At 48.1% G+C, this 21,749-nt stretch overlaps 1 protein-coding gene across 1 annotated transcript in view; it reads left to right on the top strand.

The window, feature by feature from the left end:
* The window catches only part of LOC147125255 (calpain-5-like), a 209,402-nt gene that overhangs the window by 132,885 nt on the left and 54,768 nt on the right, over positions 1–21,749 (top strand). The window contains exons 5-6 of the mRNA XM_085999981.1: positions 2,434–2,626; positions 17,892–18,067. Coding sequence (XP_085856107.1) covers positions 2,434–2,626; positions 17,892–18,067 — 369 coding nt within the window. The remainder of the gene's footprint in view (positions 1–2,433; positions 2,627–17,891; positions 18,068–21,749) is intronic.

A 21,749-nucleotide genomic window follows, 5' to 3' on the forward strand; every position in this document is an offset into this window, starting at 1 on the left:
TCCCGTTAGCACCTTAAGAGTGCGCTAATGGGGCGCAAAGCAACTAGCGCCGGAGCGCGGCGATGTTTGCGCCGCTCACGAAATTAACTAGACATTTTGCGGCGGCGCTAAACACTACCACCACGATCTCCTGCGCTGGCAGATCATGACGTCAGTCGAGTGCGCAACGCTCCGGTAGCGCCCCGGACCAGATATTGAGTGGCGCCCCCTGCCATACCGTCTGCCGCTAGCAACGACAGGTTGAGGGGAGCATTTTGCAGTCAGAAAGGGACTGGGGGAGCGCTATTTAAAGGCGACCGCTTCCTGCCTTTTTTTGTTGGTGACATTTTTGCACCACGCAGTCAGAGAGAGAGAGAGAGAGAGAGAGACTTCTGGAGAGATTCAACGCTGTGTGAAGGGGTTTTGGGTACTGAGCAGCACTTTGCAGGTTGGTTTGGATTTGCCCTTCCTTGTTTCGCCAGCGCTCTGAGGTAGCGCCTCGCTCCTCAGCCTTTGTGCCTTAAGACAGGTGTGAAGCACCTGATTTAGCGCTCCAATCACCTCCAGGGGCGATAAAAGCCAAGTTTGTCGTCGGAGGCGATAATTAGCGCCAGGCGCTAAACTTTACGCACGGCCAATAATGGCGCCCCAAACGGGGCAATATCGAATTTTTCCCCCTTTAAGTCCGCAGGCATTATAAAAATTGGCAGTAGAATTTCATGATCCCATAAGAAAGAACTTTCATTTCTATAGCATCTGTTATGGCTTCAGGATGTCCCAAAGCGCTTTACAGCCAATGAAGTACTTCTGAAGTGTAGTCACTGTTGCAATGTAGGGAAATAATAGTGCAACACGGATGCCATTGCTGCACGGTAAATTAGGTACCAAAAACCACCTTTAGAGGTGGATTTAGCAAGTGCTCGAAAGTCAGCAGTAATGGCAATGGGAGTATAAACACTGCTGCTAGCAGTGACAGCCACTGCTAGCCTCCAGCCATAGGTAGGCTGAGTGCTCATTTTACTCATTGCTACCTTGTGTTGACCTTTTTAAACCATTAAAAAAAAGACCCAGAACATAGACCATACAAAAATGACAGGCAGGAAAAGACCAGCTGGCCTCACCTGCCCCACACCCATGATGGCTGGAGCATCATGACTAGACACTTCCTACCCCGCCCCCCCCCCCCCCACCCATGACCATGTAATCTCCTGGGAGAGGCACAAAAACAGAGACAAACCCAGGGCTAATATTCCTCTCCAGCCCCCTCAAGCGATTGATACCAGTTCAGGAGATCACATGGACTATTTGTTCTATCTGTTAATCCAGTAAATTAAGTCACAAATTATGACTTCTAGATTACACAAGCTCGTGCATGCATGGCGTTCCTCTGTTGCGATTACAGAACCACTTATTCTTGCTTATAAATTAAATATCACTTGTTCTATAATATTATGGTGTTCTTTCTTCTGAGAATATGCTTTTAATTTCTGTACTTGTAGATTCTACTGACTGTGTAATGGACCGTGTTTAATGCTGAAAGCAGTGTCTACCATGTCTTTAAATGACTAGACAGTAGCACATTATAAATAGAACAGCCTGTCACTGGGTAGGTGACCCATAAAAAGTTGTGTGATGCTTGGACAGTTGTTACAGGATTGATCAGTGTACTAGTCAAACAGACTTTAACCAAACATGCAGAGTTGTAGCAAGCAGACTGAATCTCCTGTGCCTGGTATAATCTATTCCCCATCTATCTATATATAAATACAAATCTCCTCCCTTGTTGGATAATATCATCATTTTCAGCATTAATTTCCTTCCCTCTCTCCCGACCCCATCACCAAACAATTTGAGGTCAGCCTGTAGGATGCCAGGAAACGGTTCCATAAGGAATTTCTGAAATTGATATCTAGCACTAACATGAATAATGAATTGTAGGATTCTCTGAACACCCATAGCTAGTTAGCATCATCAGAACAACTTCTTGGTATGGGGGCAAGCTTTGAACTACTAAATTGCCACAGGGGGGAACTCAATACCCATAAAAGTCAAATGTTTTCACCCTTTTTTCAATCTGTTATAGATATGACAAGTACTCTACCTCCAGTAGTAGAATGTCTAGCTATGGGTTTGATGCCTAAACTAGAAATGAACATTGATGATAAAACTGAGACGGCATGAATTAAGCATTTGTGATTAGGTGATGTCAAGCTCGGACTTTAAAACCTTGTTGATGGTAGGAGGAAGAGAACCTTTCTGGAGTATCTCATTGGTTTAGGGTGGAAATAGCACTCTAAGTATTAATTTAAATATAGCGAAGAGACAAGGAGAAGGAAAAGCAGATAGGATGGTGCATTTGGAGCTAGATTCAAACATTTAATTGTTGTCACTCTTGTCACCACCAAACCAGCGTGCAGTGGTTTGATGTGACGTGGATTGTGTTGTTGCTTACAGGCTGGCGGGATGCTATGAAGCCCTGGATGGAGGAAACGCTGGCGACGCGATTGTTGATTTCACTGGCTCAGTGGCAGAAACCATTGACCTTCACGAGGTCAACTACGCAAAAGACAGTGTCAGAAACCTGAAGCTGTTTGAGAAGCTGTTGAAAGTTTACAACCGAAGAGGACTGATCAGCTGTTCTATCCATGTATGTCTCTCCATTCTGTCTCATTTCTATTAATAAACCGGGCCCCTGCAGGATAGCTATGGCCAATAGTTACATATTAAGCTGCAGTGAAGAACATAAGCCAGACTACTGTCTACAAAATGTTATCATAATCCCAGAATAAAAGCATGGAACACTGTGATCAGAATGAACATTCCAGAATTATTCTATGGCATAACCATGGACTGATCTGAATAATGTCAAAAAGAGGACGGGGGTAGCACTGTGGGTTAGAACACCATCCTTTCACCTCCAATGCATGGGTTCTAATCTGTTCCAGACTATTGTGATGAATGTCTCCTTTGTTTACTGAATGAAGGGTCTTCAATGAAATTCAACCCAGTTCCGGTGGACATCAATCACTAGTATTGATACTAAAATTGTCAATGTCATTCAGAGAGATCAATAGAATGATGGGGATAACAGAAACCATCAGTGGTGCAGTAAGGAGTGTTCTTCTGAGTTTGGATCAAGATGCATTGTTGAGGAAGAGCAAAGCAAACTTTAACTAACGTCTAACCCATGGCAGAAATGACCCAGAGTGCTTACTGGACAGCGCAGAGGGAGATTTACTCTGCGTCTACCTTACGCTATTGATGACACTGCATGCAAAAAGCCAGAAAAGTGGCATTTAAATAGCAGCTAATGCTCTGGAACCAGAAGTTACAGGCCTCTGCTGCTTAAAATTGAAATGTTCTGAGATTTTAGGTGGAAACTTGCACGCGGAAAACATTTAATTAAATTCAGGATCATTTTACAAAGTATTCAAGTACTCCAAAGGATCTTCTGGGAACTTTTTAAACCAGGTTTGATGCCACACTGAATTACACTCCATGCTTTGCCAAACCCAAGCAGTGTGAGAGTGTCTTATGCCACATCTCCCTGGAGTCAAATAAAAATTTAGAGTTATGTTAAAACTTTAGCATCACTGCAAAGTGGAAACTCATAGGCCGGAATATTCATTACCTGGGCAGGTCGGGTTCGGGTGGTCGGCATGGCGGGTCGGAACCCCGTTCTTCTTTTCATCCCGCTCCTCAGAGCGACTTTCCATTAATGGCGCCTATTAAAGCAGGCCTGCACGTTTCCCGGCCCTATTAAATGGCGCGGGTCTGATGACATCATCGATGACTCATTTCCAGTGAGGATATTTAAAGCAGCCTTGGCCACATCGCATTTGAAGGTTCACCTAGGAGTGTGCAGGCAGTTCACATCATCATCTGGTTAGTGCTCAGCCTTGTAGAGATGGCTTCACAGAGACAGAGGCTGCACCCAGGTTTTCAGAGGACTCCCTACATATTCTTATGGAGGGAGTCAGAACACGCAGGGAGGTCCTCTTCCCTGCTGATGAGCGCAAGAGACCTCACCAGGAGGCTAAAACAGCCTGGCTCCAAATTGCTGAGGAGGTCAACAGCAAGGATGTGGTCAGGAGGACCTGGGTGCTGTGCCGGAAGCGCTTCAATGGTCTCATGAGATCAGGAAAGGTGAGTGCAAACCCACACTCACCTTCATCCTGATGTGCCTGTCACCACATCCCCATCACTCTGCCTTCCCAAGCCTGCTCCTGCACATCATTCCTCACACCAACATACCTTGCACGTCCACCCATCCCTCTCTCTATCTATCTACATGCTCACATCCCCATCTGACTAACCACCCCTCAAACTCACCCTGATCCTAATGCACTCATACCAACTTACAACACACAAGGAGGCCATTTGGCATTGCCACCCCACTTCCTCTAGTCACCCTCTAAAAATGTCACCCACACATTCTTTACACTCATGCCATCACTCTCACTCAAACTTCTCTTCTTTCCCTCCTTGCAGGAGAAGAGAACCCACAATAACATGGAGAGGGAGAGAACTGGAGGTGGCCCTCCTTCCTTCAGCACAGCAGCAGCGGAGTTGCTGGCGGTGGGAGACAGAGAGAGGTGGCCTCTCAGCAACCTGGTGACAGAATTACATCTCATACAGCCACATGGCATACAGCAGTCATTCATATGGTGACTGATGTCAGCAGCCAGTGAATGCTCATCATGTGCATAATGGTATCGTTACCCATTCTTAATATAACATTTCTAAATCATCTCTTTACTCTCCCACAGGTCCATCAAGAGCCCCCCCACCACTGTCCAGCTGGAAGAGGAAGACAACTCCTCAGGGGAGCCTCCAGCCTCTGAGCGTGCACCGTTAGCAGACCTCAGTGCACCCAGTACCAGCGCAGATACGCCCACCTCGGTGGGTCCTACGTGAGATAGAGTAGTGTTGTCACCTGGTGTCTCAAGTCACAAGTGAGCAAGCGGAGATGGTGGAGACAGGGTCAGCAATGCAGACTCCTCGTTGGAGGGTGCAGGATGCTCCCAGCTCTGCTCAGCTGCATGCAGAGGCTCAGCCTTGGGTCCATCGGGAAAGAGGGCAATCCTGGATGTGCAAGAAGTGCAGGAGGCTCTGACAGGATTTGCGGCCGCGATGTCTGCAAATGTGCAGAGAATGGAGGAATCCATCTCCAACATGAGCACCACCGTGTCGCAGGCGATGGTGAAGGTAGGCTCTTCCATGGAAAGGATGGCCAGCTGCATGAAGCAGCTAATGCGCCACTCACAAGAGCACATGCCAGCTATGGAGAACAGATGGCAGAGGCTCATCGACCTCCCCTCTAGGAGGGATGTCAACGTAGACTTGGGTCCTCATGGCCCCACTGCTGTGCAGCAAGGTGCTCTCCAACTCCTTGCTAGCAGGGAAGTGCGGGTGGCCCATGAGAGAGATGATGGTGCAAGGGGACATAGAAGTGGGGGCTCCTCTCAAAGCGCTCACACTTCTCCCCCATTGCCTTCCCCTCAGTCAGAGCCCCAGATACCTCCTCGGATTGCGATGATCGAGTATGCCCCTGCACAGTCGCAGGCGAAGACTTTGGCGGGGCCATCACAGGCTCCAAAACCCAGAGGACATCCGCCAAAAGTGTCTACACAGTCGCAGCAGGGAAGTGAGCAGGCTACTTCTACCTCTGCTGAAACCACAGGGGTTGCACCTCGTAGAAGCAGGTGCAAACAAAAATGACACAGAAGTAGATGCACAAGTGTAAGCGCATGGATGTTTAAAGAAGTGTTTTAGTTAAGGTTCCGCTACTGTTATGTCACATACAAAAATATTTATTTTCACCACTTTCTAGTCATGCCCATTTTTGTCTTCTACTTTGGAAGTGGCTTAGTGAGTTGGAGTGAATGGTGAGACATAACGTCAGTGTGAAAGGAATGCCTTGGTCATTGTAGGGATGCTTTATGGTGTTGTTGGGTGAGGGGGAACCTGGCACAGCATATGGCAGCCATATGGGTGTAATGCAGGAAGTGAAGTAAATCTGGCCATAATGAGGCCGTCCCTGGCCTCTGGGCAGCAATGTGCTCGAGTGCGGCTGGCATCTGGGCCTCCGGTTCCTCCTGCTCCTCCTCCTCGTCTTCCAGCTGATGCTCCTTCTCCTCCTCCTCCTCTGAAGAGGGTGTGCACTCTGCACCTTGCTCATCATGCAGCGCTAATCCTCGTTGCTGCGTTCTGTTGTGCAGGGTGCAGCGGACGACGACAATTCTGGAGACCCTAGCTGGTCTGAACTGAAGGGCTCCTCCAGATCTGTCAAGGCATCTGAAGCGCATTTTCAGCATGCCTATTGTTTGCTCTATGACACATCTGGTGGACATGTGGCTTTCATTATATATCTCCTTGGCCTCAGTACTTGGCTTCCTCAAGGGTGTCATGAGCCACGTCTTCAGTGGATAGCCCTTGTCTCCAAGCAGCCAGCCGGTAAGTCTGTTTGGGGAGGAACGAAGAGCTGAGGGAGGATAGACTGGCGCAGGACGAAAGAGTCATGACAGCTGCCAGGGAATTTGGCGCACACATGCATGATGATCTTCCTATGGTTGCAGACCAGCTGCACATTGAGGGAGTGGAAGCCCTTGCAGTTGACAAAGACTCCTGGGTGATGATGGGATGCCCTGATGGCCACATGTGTACAGTTGACGACGCCCTGCATCCGTGGGAAGCCAGCCAGAGCAGCAAAGCCAAGCGCCCACTCAGTACCACTGGCTTCATCAGTGGCAAAGTTGATATAATTGGCTGACTTGTCAAAGATGGCATCGGTGACCCATGTGATGCATCTGTGGGCGGCCAACTGCGAGATGCCGCAAATGTCTGCTGCAGATCCCTGGAAGGAGCCTGAGGTGAAGAGGTTGAGGGCACTGGTGACTTTGACAGCCACTGGTAAAGCATGTCCACCCGGTCCTCTGGGCTGAAGCTCTTGCTCCAGCAAGCTGCAAATGTCTGCGACAACCTGGCGCGATAAACTGAGCCTCCTTTGGCACTGCTGCTCAGTCATGTTGAGGAAGTTCATCCTCTGCCTGTATACCCTGTGTTGGGGGTATTGGCTCCGGTGCAGTGCAGCCCTGCACTGATGCCCTCTCTCCTGTGGAGCATCAGGTCATTAGTGTTGCTGGTGTGCCTGCTGCTCCTGGTCCAATTCTGAGGACCAAGGTGAGACAGTATAAATGGCACCCATGATGCTGCAATAAAAGGCAGGTCAAGTAGAGATCAGAGAGGCGATCTGTCAATGGTGTGATAGGTAGTAGCAATGAGGTGAGAGTGGCATCCGAATTTGCAGAAAAGATTTGCAAACTGCAGACACCTAAATCTGTGCTCAAAATGTACTCAACAAGAGCCTTTACCTTAGGCATGTAAGCAGGTGTCAGGTGTCAGTATTTATTGTGCTTTCCATGCTCTGCATTAATGACCTCGATCAATGGCCACTGAGCTTCCGCTTGATTGGGGAATGACACTTAAAGGGTTCACGGTGGATAGGCAATGGCAAACATTCAAAGACCGCGTGGATGAACTACAGAATTTGTTCATTCCAGTTTGGCATAAAAATAAAACAAAAAAGGCGACTCAACCGTGGCTAACAAGGGAAATTAGGGATATCATAAGATCCAAGGAGAGGACATATAGATTGGCCAGAAAAAGCAGTAAACCTGAGGATTGGGAGCAGTTTAGGATTCAACAAAGGAGGACAAAGGGATTAATTAAGAAGGGGAAAATAGAATATGAGAGTAAGCTTGCAGGGAACATAAAAACTGACTGTAAAAGCTTTTATAGATATGTGAAGAGAAAAAGATTGGTGAAGTCAAGTGTAGGTCCCTTGCAGTCAGAATCAGGGGAATTTATAATGGGTAACAAAGAAATGGCAGACTAATTAAATATATATTTTGGTTCTGCCTTCACAAAGGAGGACACAAATAACCTCCCAGAGATGTCGGGGAACATAGGGTCTGATGAAAGGGAGGAACTGAAAGAAATCAGTATTTGTAGGGAAATGGTGTTAGGAAAATTGATGGGACTGAAGGCCGATAAATCCCCAGGGCCTGATAATCTACATCCTAGGGTGATTAAGGAAGTGGCCCTAGAAATAGTAGATGCATTGCTGATCATCTTCCAACATTCGATGGAATCTGCAACAGTACCCATGGATTGGAGGGTAGCTAATGTTACCCCACTATTCAAAAAAGGTGGTAGAGAGAAAACGGGGAACTACAGACCGGTAAGCCTGACATCGGTAGTGGGGAAAATGCTAGAGTCCATTATAAAAGATGTAATAGCAGAGCACTTGGAAAACAGTGACAGGATCGGACAAAGTCAACATGGATTTACAAAGGGTAAATCATGCTTGACTAATCTACTGGAATTTTTTGAGGATTTAACTGGTAAAATAGATAAGGGAGAACCAGTGGATGTGGTGTATTTGGACTTTCAGAAGGCTTTCGATAAGGTCCCGCATAAGAGATTAGCGTGTAAAGTTAAGGCACATGGGATTGGGGGCGAGGTACTGACTTGGATAGAGAACTGGTTGGCAGACAGAAAGCAAAGAGTTGGAATAAACGGGTCTTTTTCCAAGTGGCAGGCAGTGACTAGTGGGGTACCGCAGGGATCAGTCCTTGGACCCCAGCTATTCACAATATATATTAATGATCTAGACAAGGGAACTAGATACTAGATGTAATATCTCCAAATTTGCAGATGACACAAAGCTGGGTGGGCGTGTGTGCTGTGAGGAGGATGCCGAGAAACTCCAGGATGATTTGGACAGGTTGGGTGATTGGGCAGAAGCATGGTAGATGCAATATAACGTGGATAAATGTGAGGTTATCCACTTTGGTAGCAAAAACAGGAAGGCACATTATTATCTGAATGGCAATAGATTGGGAGAAGGGGAAGTGCAACAAGACCTGGGTGTCCTTGTGCACCAGCCGCTGAAGGTAAGCATGCAGGTGCAGCAGGCGGTTAAGAAGGCAAATGGTATGTTGGCCTTCGTAGCGAGAGGGTTTGAGTACAGCAACAAGGATGTCTTGCTGCAGTTGTACAGGGCTTTGGTGAGACCACATCTTGAGTATTGTGTGCAGCTTTGGTCGCCTTATCTGAGGAAGGATGTTCTTGCCATGGAAGGAGTTCAGCGAAGATTCACCAGGCTGATACCTGGGATGGCAGGAATGACGTATGAGGAGAGATTGGATCGATTGGGCTTGTACTCGCTGGAGTTTAGAAGAATGAGAGGGGATCTCATTGAAACTTATAAAATTGTAACAGGACTAGACAGACTAGATGCTGGAAGGATGTTCCCGATGGTCGGGGAGTCCAGAACCAGGGGTCACAGTCTAAGGATAAAGGGGTAGGCCATTTAGGACGGAAATGAGGAATTTCTTCACCCAGAGAGTGGTGAACCTGTGGAATTCTCTACCACAGAAGGCAGTAGAGGCCAATTCATTAAATATATTCAAGAAGGAGTTGGATATTTTCTCAAGGCTAAAGGGATCAAGGGGTATGGGCCGAAAGCAGGGACCAGGTACTGAATTTGGATGATCAGCCATGATCGCATTGAATGGCGGAGCAGGCTCGAGGTGCCGAATGGCCTACTCCTGCTCCTATCTTCTATGTTTCTATGTTTCTGCTTGACAGATGTGGTTCCCGAGCTGCGTAATTCCCGTGGTCATGCAGTGAAATTCAAAAGGTCTGCTTAAAAACACTGTTAATGCTCTGACAAGCTATTAATGAGCTAAATTAGGTTGCCCGCCTCTGCTGTTCGGGTCCGTGCTGCGCTGGCAAACGCGCCCGAGTTAAAGGCGCAAGGAGGCGGGATGACGGCAGGATCCTGACCCACTCCCATTTATTGCGAATTTTACTCCCGACCCACCTCCAATCCTGCATGCATGGCAGCATGAAAATTCCAGTCCTAATATTTCCAGCCTCACCATTAACATTCCTCATCCTGATCAGTTACTTCATGTCATAACTGAATGTCTTACATATTATATGTAATTTAAAAAAAGGGATAGACAGGCTCTACTATTTAATATACTGATGTGCTCACATGATAATAAACAAACAGATACGTGGATGGCACAGTAGTCACAAGTAACTAACCAGATATAAACAGACATGGCCTTATAACACCATAAAGAAATCCAATATGTTGGCACGGAGCACTGAGACAGAAAAATAATAACCTGAAGTATTCCTTCTTAATGTTAATTAAATTGGACTCTTGGATTTCTTAGTTTAACAATAAAAGTAAACATCCCACCCACTGAGAGAGGGCCACACACTCATCCTCCTGGAAGTTAATATGGAGACAAATGCCTTTATGGGGATGAGCCACGAAATAGGGATTTGAGGAAAATGCACCAAACCGTTTTCCTTTAGGAAAAACCTGATTCAAAAATTAATCAACAAAAATTAAAATAGATGATTTCTTAAAATGTTTACCAAAATTCAGCCAGTTCCCAATTGTTCTTGGAAGATGATGAAGTCAGCAAGCGTGAGGGCCATCACTATGACAACAGTGGAACCCAGGTTTGGTTTCCCTTCACCCTTACTGTGGCGTTTCAGTCATGCTGCTTTGGAGAGCTGGCAGCCAAGCACCTCCCATTACGGGCGAACGAGGTGTATGGAGGGGGAGAATATCAGCTGGAGAGCCATCACTGGGCTCTAGTCATACAGCTCCTGGTGTCCCCTGTTTTCCTCTTAGCCTGGGACACCAGAGGGAAATCTTTAAAAAGTTAAAAGGAAATATTAAAGACGGCTATAGAATAAACAAAGTAATTAATGTTGCTGCTGGTGACCCCCTCTGGCGAAGATTTGTTATCACAGAACTATACAGTAGTACTGCAGGAAGAGCCAGAATAGCATCAATTTTATCACAATAGTACTGTTCAAACTGGTACTGTCCTCTACACTTCTGATCATTTATATTGTGGTAAAACTGTTGTGTATGTACCTTTAAGGGAATAACTGGTCTCAGACTGCAGTACCGGCAGTGACCACCCCTGTATAAAAGGCCCTAGCAGGCTTCTGTAGTTTCAGTTTCCAGGTTGTCTCCATTCAGTAAAGACTTGTTATAATCAACTCCTGCAGTCCGTGTCTCAATTATACACGGACATAATACTGGCGACAAGTAAGAAATGAACTTACCTGCAGCTCGGCAGCACCTCAGACAACGTTATTGAAGGTCGAAGCCAGAAGAAAAAAAAAATTAATAATCTAAAGAAACTCGAGAAACGGGCGTCGACCGTGGGTAACTGCCCTCCAAATCTCCATTGCAGGAGAGACTGTCGAGAGCCAGGCTTGGTTCTCCAGTCTGTGGTTTCCCAGCTAATCGGGCTGGAGGCAGGTAGTGCACTGATCCTTCCTGGGCTGCGGCGGGCTAGAGCTCGATCGGGTGGCTCTGCAATGGGGCCGGGCAGCGAGTCGGGATGCAAAGAGAGAGACAGAGGGTGGAGCACACAGGGTGCGGCCGGTGCTTCGAAGCCGGGCAGCGTTCGGACCTAAGAAGAGGGAGGGAAGTGTTCCAGAGGGTCCGCTCCACGACGGGAACGGTTCTTCAATTAACGGAGCAAATATTGAAGCGCGATAGAAAAATAAAAATACCGCGGAGCGCGGCGTTGGCAGCAGCGATCGGGGAGGTGCGAAGACCATAGGGCGTCGCCATTACAGGATAGTAAAATAAATATAATCGCCAGCAACAGCGTTGGCAGCAGCGGCGGGAAAGCGCGGGAGGCGCCATCTTAACTCGGCGGGGAAGAAGGAAAAGCGCGGGAGGCGCCATTTTGATCCATCGGGGACGAAGGCAAAGCGCGGGAGGCGCCATCTTAGATTTTCAAGATGCCAAAGACTGGCGATATCACTGCCTTCGATAATGCAATAGAAGACTGGACCACGTATGCGGAAAGAGTCGAGGTATATTGCGAGGCAAACGAAATAGCCGATGAGAAAAAGGCATCGGTATTGCTAAATTTAATAGGTGCAAGAACGTACGGCCTATTGCGGGACCTGATTACTCCAGCCAAACCGAAGGCGAAGAGTTTTAACGAAATTGTTGCTATCCTACAGGAACACCTAAATCCTACACCGCTGCTGATAGCAGAAAGATTTAAATTCCACAGGAGAAATCAGCATAAAAATGAGAGCAATGCTGATTACCTTACGGAACTACGCAAGCAATCAAAGCACTGCCAGTTCGGAGCAGGACTGGCAGATACCTTACGGGACAAATTTGTCTGTGGACTCCTGAGTGAAGGAACCCAGAAGAGGTTACTCTCAGAGAAAGAGCTGACGCTAGATAAGGCTTTCAGCGTGGCAGTATCATATGAAGCAGCAACAAGGGGAGCTGTGGAAATACAACAAAAGCCACAGGAATACAGCACCCACGAAATGACACGGGGATTTGCAAAATGTTATCGCTGCGGCAGAACAAACCATGACCAGAAGGACAAAATATGCAGGCAATGCGGAAAGATGGGACACATTGCATGAGTTTGCAGGTCTGGGAAGAAGACCAACGACAACAAAAAGGCTACTAAGGAACCGTACAGGAAAGTACAAAAGATGACGGACAGTAGTTCCGAAGACCAGATGAGCGATAGTGAATCCGGGAACAAGAGACTAAGCTGTCTCAAACTTCACAACGTAATCACAAAAGAGGATCTCCGAACCATTTGGGTCACCCTCACGATAGCAGGGTCCCAAGTCAAAATGGAATTGGATACAGGATCAGCTCTAACCGTCATGAATCGACGAGACTACGAGTGGCTATTCTCACACATACCCTTGAGAGAGACATCCATTGACTTGAGGACGTATACGGGGCAAAAAGTATACCCCAGAGGAAAAATAAGGGTGCCTGTCGAATACAACGGCAAGAAAATACGGAAATTGTATCTCTACATTCTGCAAGATGGTGGACCACCGTTATTGGGACGTGAATGGATCAGAAAGATAAGTTTAGACTGGCACTCCATTCAGGCACTGACGGTGGCTGGTAAAAAGGATGACGACGTCACTCCTGGACGATTGTCAACAATCTTAGCTGACGCCAAAGAGGTATTTCAACAAGAACTGGGAACTCTTAAAGGCGTAACCACCTCGATAAAAATAGAGGAGAATGCAATTCCCAAGTTTTCAAAGCAAGACCAGTACCATATGCAATTCGCCCAGCCGTCGAGGCAGAGCTGGAGAATCTGGAGAATGCAGGCGTGTTATCTAAGGTAGACTGGAGCGAGTGGGCGACACCCATCATTCCTGTCATGAAAACGTTAAACAATAAGTCTGAGGAGCCAAGGAAGGTTCGCATCTGTGGGGACTTCAAGGTGACGGTGAACCCAGTCCTTCACACCGTACAATATCCTCTTCCAAGGATAGAAGATATCTTCGCCTCACTATCTGGAGGGAAGCGTTTTACAAAAATTGACGTAGCACAAGCATATTTGCAGATGGAGGTTGAAGAATCCTCTAGGAAGTATAGAAACATAGAAGATAGGAGCAGGAGCAGGCCACTCGGCCCCCCGAGCCCGCCCCGCCACCCAACAAGACCATGGCTGATCATCCAAACCCCAGCACCCGGTCCCCACATCGACAGCCACCCCACACAAGCCCCATCCCCGCAACCCCGTAACCCCACGCATTTAATCCCCCCCCCAACACTAAGGGCCAATTTTTGTCATGGCCAACCAACCTAACCTGCACATCTTTGGACTGTGGGAGGAAACCGGAGCACCCGGAGGAAACCCACGCAAACACGGGGAGAATGTGCAAACTCCACACAGACAGTCACCCGAGGCCGGATTTGAACCCGGGTCCCTGGCGCTGTGAGGCAACAGTGCTAACCACTATGCCACCGTGCCACGATAAACACTCACAAAGGTCTTTACCAGTATAATCGACTGGTATTCGGAGTAGCATCAGCTCCGGCGATATGGCAAAGAACGATGGAACAAGTCCTGCAAGGGATTCCGGGGACTCAGTGTTACTTGGACGACATCCTAGTGACAGGTGAAGATGACAGTGAACACCTTGCCAACCTAGAGCAGGTGCTCACTAGACTACATGAACATGGGCTACGAGCCAATCACCCCAAGTGCGAGTTTTTTAAGAAACAGATATCGTATTGTGGCCACGTGATTGATGAAGAGGGGTTGCATAAGTCCCCTGACAAAATTGAAGCGATAGTTAAGGCCCCAGTGCCTGAAAATGTGTCGCAACTGAGGTAATTCCTCGGATTGGTGAATTACTACCATAAGTTATTGCCGAATTTGTCCACAATTCTGCATCCACTGAATGCCCTACTACGAACGGGAGTAGCATGGAAATGGCGCGATGAATGTAAGCGGGCCTTTCAGAAGAGTAAGGACCTAACCACTTCAAGAGAAGTATTGGCTCACTACAACCCATCACTACCGATAAGACTGGCGTGTGATGTGTCTCCCTATGGTGTTGGGGCGGTACTGTCACATAAATTCCTTGATGGTTCAGAGAGGCCGATAGCTTTTGCGTCACGCTCGTTAACTTCAGCCGAGCGTAACTACGCCCAGATTGACAGAGGCCCTCAGCCTGGTGTGGGGGGTGAAGAAGTTCAATCACTACCTGCACGGTCAGAAATTTACTCTACTAACTGATCATCAACCTCTCGTCTCCATTTTCAACCCTCAGAAGGGCGTACTGATAATGACGGCACAACGGCTACAGAGGTGGTCCCTTTTCCTAGGGGCACACCAATATGACATAGAGTACAAAGGAACTAAACAGCATGGGAATGCTGATGGATTGTCGTGCCTACCGTTGCCGACGGTGGAAGAAGAACTGGCAGTGGATCCAGTGGAGTTATTCCACTCGACTATAGTCGAATGTCTCCCTGTGATGAATGCAAACATAGAAAAGGAAACACGAAATGACCCGACACTCTCCTGGGTCTATGATTTAACGGTGAAGGGATGGCCAGCACATGGCGAACCACTGCTGCCAGCATTCTCGCCGAGAAGAGAACAGCTGTCAGTGTGCCGAGGAACCTTGATGTGTGGATCCAGAGTAGTAATTCCACCCAAATTGAAGGATAGAGTGCTCAATGAGCTTCATGAGGGTCATCTGGGAGGGGTAAAAATGAAGAACTTAGCCAGAGCGTTTGTGTGGTGGCCGGGAATCGATAGAGAAATCGAAGAGATGACCAAGAGCTGTACAGGATGCCAGAAGGTCCAAAACGCCCCACCACAAGCCCCTCTACATCCATAGGAGTGGCCCTCATCTCCATGGCAAAGGGTGTACATTGATTTTGCTGGTCCCTTTATGGACTCGATGTTTTTAATTGCGGTGGATGCACATTCAAAGTGGCCAGAGGTAATAAAAATGTCCTCAACCACCACAGAAAAAACTATCACAGTCTTACGAACCATATTCGCCAGGAATGGGCTGCCTGAACAGATTTGCTCTGACAATGGGCCACAGTTTGTGTCTGAAGAGTTCCGGAGGTTCTTAAAGAACAATGGTGTTAAGCATTACACATCCGCCCCATATCATCCAGCCACTAATGGATTGGCCGAGAGGTTTGTTCAAACATTCAAGAAGGCTATCAAGGCAATGTGTAATGAAGATATACCCCTACAACACAAGGTGGATAACTTCTTGTTTGCCTACCGGAATGCGACACATGCGGTTACCAACCAAACTCCAGCCATGATGTTCTTCAATCGAAGACTACGATGCCGCTTGGATTTGGTTAAGCCAAACGTCCGAAGAGATGTGGAGAACAGGCAGTTTCAGAATATGAATGAAAGGCCGACCAGGAGTTTTAAGATAGGTCAACCAGTTTTGGCCCGGGACTACCGCACAGAGAAATGGCGGCCAGGAACGATCTGTACACGGCAAGGACCTCTAATGTATACCGTGGACGTTGGAGAGAGCATTGTAAGACGCCATGCTGACCAGATTCTAGAGTCACTGGAAAACGTCAACTCCACACCACGATCTGATACACCTGGCGATGAAACCAAAGTACCAATTGCATCTACCGCAGAATCGGTGATATTGGAAGCAGACGAACCAAACAACGACATTGATCCCGACGCAACCTTGCCAGAAGAACCTGATATCCCAAAGAGGCGTTATCCAGACAGAATCAGGAAGCCTCCTCAAAGACTGAACTTATAATTGCTTAACTTCAACCAATGTATCTAGCAACCGTAATTGTAATTGTAATTAGTTATTATTTAGTTGTTAAATGAATGTTATGTACTGTTTATCTAAAAGGGGAGGAATTGTTGTGTATGTACCTTTAAGGGAATAACCGGTCTCAGACTGCAGTACCGGCAGTGACCACCCCTGTATAAAAGGCCCTAGCAGGCTTCTGTAGTTTCAGTTTCCAGGTTGTCTCCATTCAGTAAAGACTTGTTATAATCAACTCCTGCAGTCCGTGTCTCAATTATACACGGACATAATAAAAACCACCAATGAACTCCTGTACAAATGAATAACTGTCTTTAAAGCAATGTTACAGCACCTATGTCCATTTGCTGAGTGTAAACAAGCTTTCTGTAAAAACCCTGAAACAACACGATGACGTCATCACATTGGTCACATGGTGCCCCGAGTGGCGGGAAACGTGATGATGTCATGACGTCAGAGGTGGGAGGTTCTGAGTTCAGACCTCGCGGAACTAGTTACTGTGTAGACCTGTTTGCTGTTGCTCCTGCATGTTTTTGTTTTGTTCACCATTTTAATTAAATTCGGTTAATTTACTGAACTGCCTCGACCTCAGTGATTTAGATAGGAATCCGTTGATTCCTACAATATCAACCTTTCAATTGAGGGAAAAAAGGAATTGAAACCAATTCAAGTTGGTTTGTGATGTGTTGATATATTTGTGGGAATATGATTGTCCAGTCAGCGGTATGGAATAATTAAGTTGGTGGCATTCCTTTAATTCAGCCACAAGGATTTTGAAACCACCCGCAGTCAGAATTATGTCCCCAGTCGAACTCAATACGTATGTTGCAAGAGCTTATTCAGCTGTCTCAAAATCTACAGAAAGTTTGAGGGAGGAGTTAAGTCATGCTCAAACAAAAACACACTGTGTAATTTGCTTTTGTAACGACTGAGTTATTTTGAATTTAGCTGACTGTTATTTATGTCCATGGCTGTTTGAAGAGTATTTATGAGCTGAAATGGTTCAAACCTTTTGAGTTGGTTGGAGCCTTAATTTGGCCAAAGTGCAGGAAGCATACAGGAGACATCTCAATGGACTTTAGGCCAGTTAGCTCCCAAAGACAAGATAAAAAGAATGCTGCATATATATTTTAAAAATCTACAAAATAAAGGCTTCACATTTAAATTGTGACCTCTTGGTTTTGTTTGAGAAGCTAATTGGTATATCGACTGTAAAAATATATATATATATTACCATTATAAATTAATTTGTTTATTTTGTCCAATGAATTTGCTTATTAGTTAAGGTCTCAAACAAAGTATGATGTTAGTGATGCTCTATCGCATTTCTATGATGAGAGAAAGTTCATGTGTAAGCACAGGTTAGATTGAGTAGCTAAAGCTATTTACAGAAAGGTCTTCTATTTGAAATCCTGCCATGTTTCTCTAGATCAAGATTATGAGGAACTAAGAACTCACTTAAGAGAGTAAAATCAAGTCAGTAATCAAAATATCTAGGATAAAAAAGGGCAGACAAGACCCAAAAACACAATGTTGTATTCTAAATGTTTTTTCTTGTTTATTTTAACTTTAAAATATGTTATGCTCTGGCTCCCAGCTCCCATTGTTAGTTTTGGAGGTGGGAGTGCCATTAAAAGATTGCTATTTGATTGATTAAGATCCAGTTTTTCAGCAAATCAAATTGTAAAGACCTGAAATATGGAATTAAGTTCTACTGTCTTCTGCAGTTAAAACTTGGAAGCAAACTGGAAGTCAGCGAGTTGCAGGGATTGAAGATTGACCATTCATATTCTGTGACAAAAGTGCAGAAAGTTCGACTGAGTAACACTTCAGAAAAACTGTTTATGATCAAAATGAGGAACCCGTGGGGAAGAGGCGAGTGGTTAGGCCCATGGAGTGATAAGTAAGTAATAAGTAATGCTGGTCCATGAATGAAACTTAAAAGCTGAATTGACGAAGTCTTTGTGCATCAGGCTTTCTGTGTACGAGTGAGAAAACATGTAGCTTCCTAAATTATTTTGGATTAATTTTCTCTCCTTCGTATTGATGAGCACAAAATTAGCAAACCACATTTAAAGAAAATACTCCAGGGGGGAGAAATTCGGTACAGCCCCGTTTGGGGCGCTAGAATTGGCGCTGCGCAAATTTTATCGCCAGGCGCAACTTATCGCCACCTCGAGCAATATTGGGTTGCTGCGCCCCTCAAGGTGATTGCGGCGTAAAATCAGGCGCTGCATGGGACTCTTAAGGCGCTAACCCGGCAGCACTACTCAATTTCTCGGCGGCCGGGCGCAGCGCAGGTGCTGTCAATAATCGATGTCCCCGAGACATGCTGGCGCCAGTCAGCTCTTAAAGGGGCGGGTCAATTAGGATCAGCTGCCACACTCTGTGCCTTGTAGGCCTCAAAATCGGTGCTGTGCATTCTGTGGCATTCCAAACTTTCAACAGATGGAGAGGGTGAGGCAGAGAGTGGAGCGCTTTACCGATGGGGCATTGGATGCTTTGGTTGGCGCAGTGGAGCGCCGGCGAGCTGTGCTGTACCCCGACAATGGCAGGAGGCCTCATCAGAGCGAGTACCGCAGAGCTTGGAGGGAAGTTTGTCAAAGAGTCGGCTCCAGCAGCATCGTGCCCAGGACTCCTGTGCAATGCAGGAAGAAGTTCAATGACCTCACTCGGGTCGTTAGGGTGAGTGCCTTTTTCGCAATCATCTTCATCCCTCCATCTGCACCTGACTTTATGGCTAGAGGGTGTGCGAAGCCCCAATGGCCATCTGTCAGCCAGCACTAATGGCCCTTTCTGGAAACACACACGCACATTCAGCTCAGGGCATAATGTAAGGGCTGATCCACCATGGGGGCATGTGATGTCAGCTCAGGGCATAATGTAAGAGCTATTCTACCATGGGGGGCATGTGATGTCAGCTCAGGGCATAATGTATCATCACTTCCCGTCCTTTCTCCTGCAGGCCAAGCTGGCCAGGAACCGGAGGGAGCAGCTTCGTACCGGAGGAGGTCGGCCTCACCTGCAGACACTCACGGACCTGGAGGAACAAGTCCACCAGATTGTTGGAAGCCGGATGAGTGGTCCTGTCACCACTGGAGCTGCCGACCCCATTGTGCACAGCGATGGTAAGGTCATCACCTTTTTGAACTCTCTCCTTCCACTTGTTCCCCCCACCAGCATGCTTTTTCACTCTGGACCCAAGTCAGTGCATTGCAGCACTCTTGCATCCCTTGCTGCCAAGCTGTCCTTTTGCTAAAGCCACTCTTCAACCTCCCTGCTTTCAGATGCTGCATCACCAGCTCGGGAGCCGGGCCCTCAAGCTGCCACTGCCACTGACTCCGGAGGCGACGAGCAGGTGGAAGCCGGACCATCCGTACCACCCTCAGGCGAGCCAGCCCATCTGCAGACTGGGGATAGTACTTCCCTGGAGGGGATCGGGGGGGAAGGCTCGGAGGAGGAACCAGCTCCAGGACCCAGCGGGCTGCAGCAACGCAAGGGGGGTAGGGAAGCTCGGGGGCCGTCTCCCCGGAGGGCGAGTCAGGCCGCGAATGCTGCTGCACAGAGCGCAGAGGAGGTGCGTGCCCTCGCAGAAATGAGCGCCCAGGCTGGGCTGAGGCACACTGAGCTCATGGCTGCAGTGGCAAGGATGCCTGAATCCATCGAGACACTGGCAAGGAGTGTCCAAGCCTTCGGCGCAGCACAGGCAAGGAGTGCGCAGGACTTCGGGGCAGCACGGGCAAGGAGTGCGCAGGACTTCGGGGCAGCACTGGAAAGGACTGTCCAGGGCTTCGGGACAGCACTGGAAAGGACTGTCCAGGACTTCGGGGCAGCACTGGAAAGGACTGTCCAGGGCTTCGGGGCAGCCCTGGAAAGGACTGTCCCGGGCTTCACCAAAGCACTGGAAAAGGACTGTCCAGGGCTTCACCGAAGCACTGGCACCTGCCACACAAGTGCTGAGTGCTGCCACGCAGTCACTCGCCGGTCTCATGCAGACGCAGATTGAGGCCACGCGACCACTGACTGCTGCCACCCTCGCTGGATCAGGCAGGATTACCCGGGGCCCTTGCAGCACCACAGCAGGCCAGCAATCTGTGGACCAGCCAATTGGTGCGCATGCTGCGGTGCTGCCCCATCAGAGTGCCAGTGTGTCGGCCGATCACAGAGCAGGTGTCCGCTCTCAGGATGACAGCATTCCTCATGCCACCACTGGCACGTCTCCACTGCAGCTGCCACCACCTGCAGGACAGACTGCTTCCACCCATGCACAGATGGAGCAGTCAGCATCCGGGCCCTCCAAGGCCAGAGGTCATCCAGGCCGTCCTTCAGGGGCATCTGCGCTTTCGGACAGTCAGCAGGCCTCCCCCAGCCTTGATGCAACCACTGGGGTCCCATTACGGAGGAGTTGCAGGGAGGGAAGGGGCCGATCTCGCAAGAGAAGTAGATCACCATCAAGGGGGAAAGAGTAGAAGGTGCTGCTGAGATGTCTTATTTATAGAAATCAAGGCCGTGGATGCTGGTCTGAATGTTAGTTATGTTTTGGATAGTCTCCCGGGTGTGAGAGCACTTATGTGTTAGAGTGTTAGTTTTGCTTTCTGTTGCCATTGCTTTGTCATGTTGGAAGGAAGCACATTTTGCAAAATAAACAAATGTTTTTATTTACATTGGCCATGTCTGCTATTTACATTCATATTGCCCTTCATAGGCTTTGGGTTATCAGAACGGTTCCATTCCTGCTCTTCGAATGGCACCAAGCATTCCATGAGAGGGGCCTAGAAGCGACTTCTGATCAGCCTCTGACGGACGGCCCTTCCAGTTTGTGCCTTCCTCCCGTCTTGGTCCTCCTCCTCCTCCTCTGCTGGTGCTTCAATGTCTGGTGGCATTGGCTGGGTGCGTAGGATAGCGAGGTTATGCAGCATGCAACATACAACCATGAAGTGGGAGACTCGCTCAGGTGAGTACTGCAAGGCGCCTCCGGAATGGTCCAGACAGCGGAACCGCTGCTTCAGCACGCCGATTGTGTGCTCCACAATGTTCCTCGTCACCTGATGGCTCACATTGTAGCGCTCTTCAGCAGGGGTGCTGGGCGAACGGAGCGGGGTCATCAGCCATGGGCACAGAGGATAGCCCTTGTTGCCGAGAAGCCAGCCTCCTGGGTGAGCCGGGGCCTCAAAGGTCTGCAACTGAAGTCTGGCGCAGGATGAAGGCGTCGTGGCTGCTGCCTGGGAACTGCGCATTGACTGCGAGGATCAGCTGTCAGTGGTCACAGACCAACTGCACATTCAAGGAATGGAACCCCTTGCAGTTGTGGAACTCCTCAGGATTCAATACAGGTGCCCGCAAAGCCACGTGCGTGCAGTCAATGGCGCCCTGCACCATGGGGAAGCCCGCTATTGCTGCGAAGCCTTCTGTGCGCTCCCGCTGCTTGTCCAGTGTCATAGGGAAGGAGATGTACTGCCGCCTCCTTTTAAACAGGGCATCAGTTACTTGACGGATGCAGCAATGCACCGCAAACTGCGATATGTTGGCTATGTCCCCAGTTGCGGCCTGAAAGGAGCCGCTCGTGTAGAAGTTCAGGGCAACAG

This window comes from Somniosus microcephalus, chromosome 1 (genome assembly GCF_052327205.1).
Source record: "Somniosus microcephalus isolate GS21.2 chromosome 1, FLI_Smic_1.0, whole genome shotgun sequence".
Classification (NCBI taxonomy): Eukaryota; Metazoa; Chordata; class Chondrichthyes; order Squaliformes; family Somniosidae; genus Somniosus; species Somniosus microcephalus.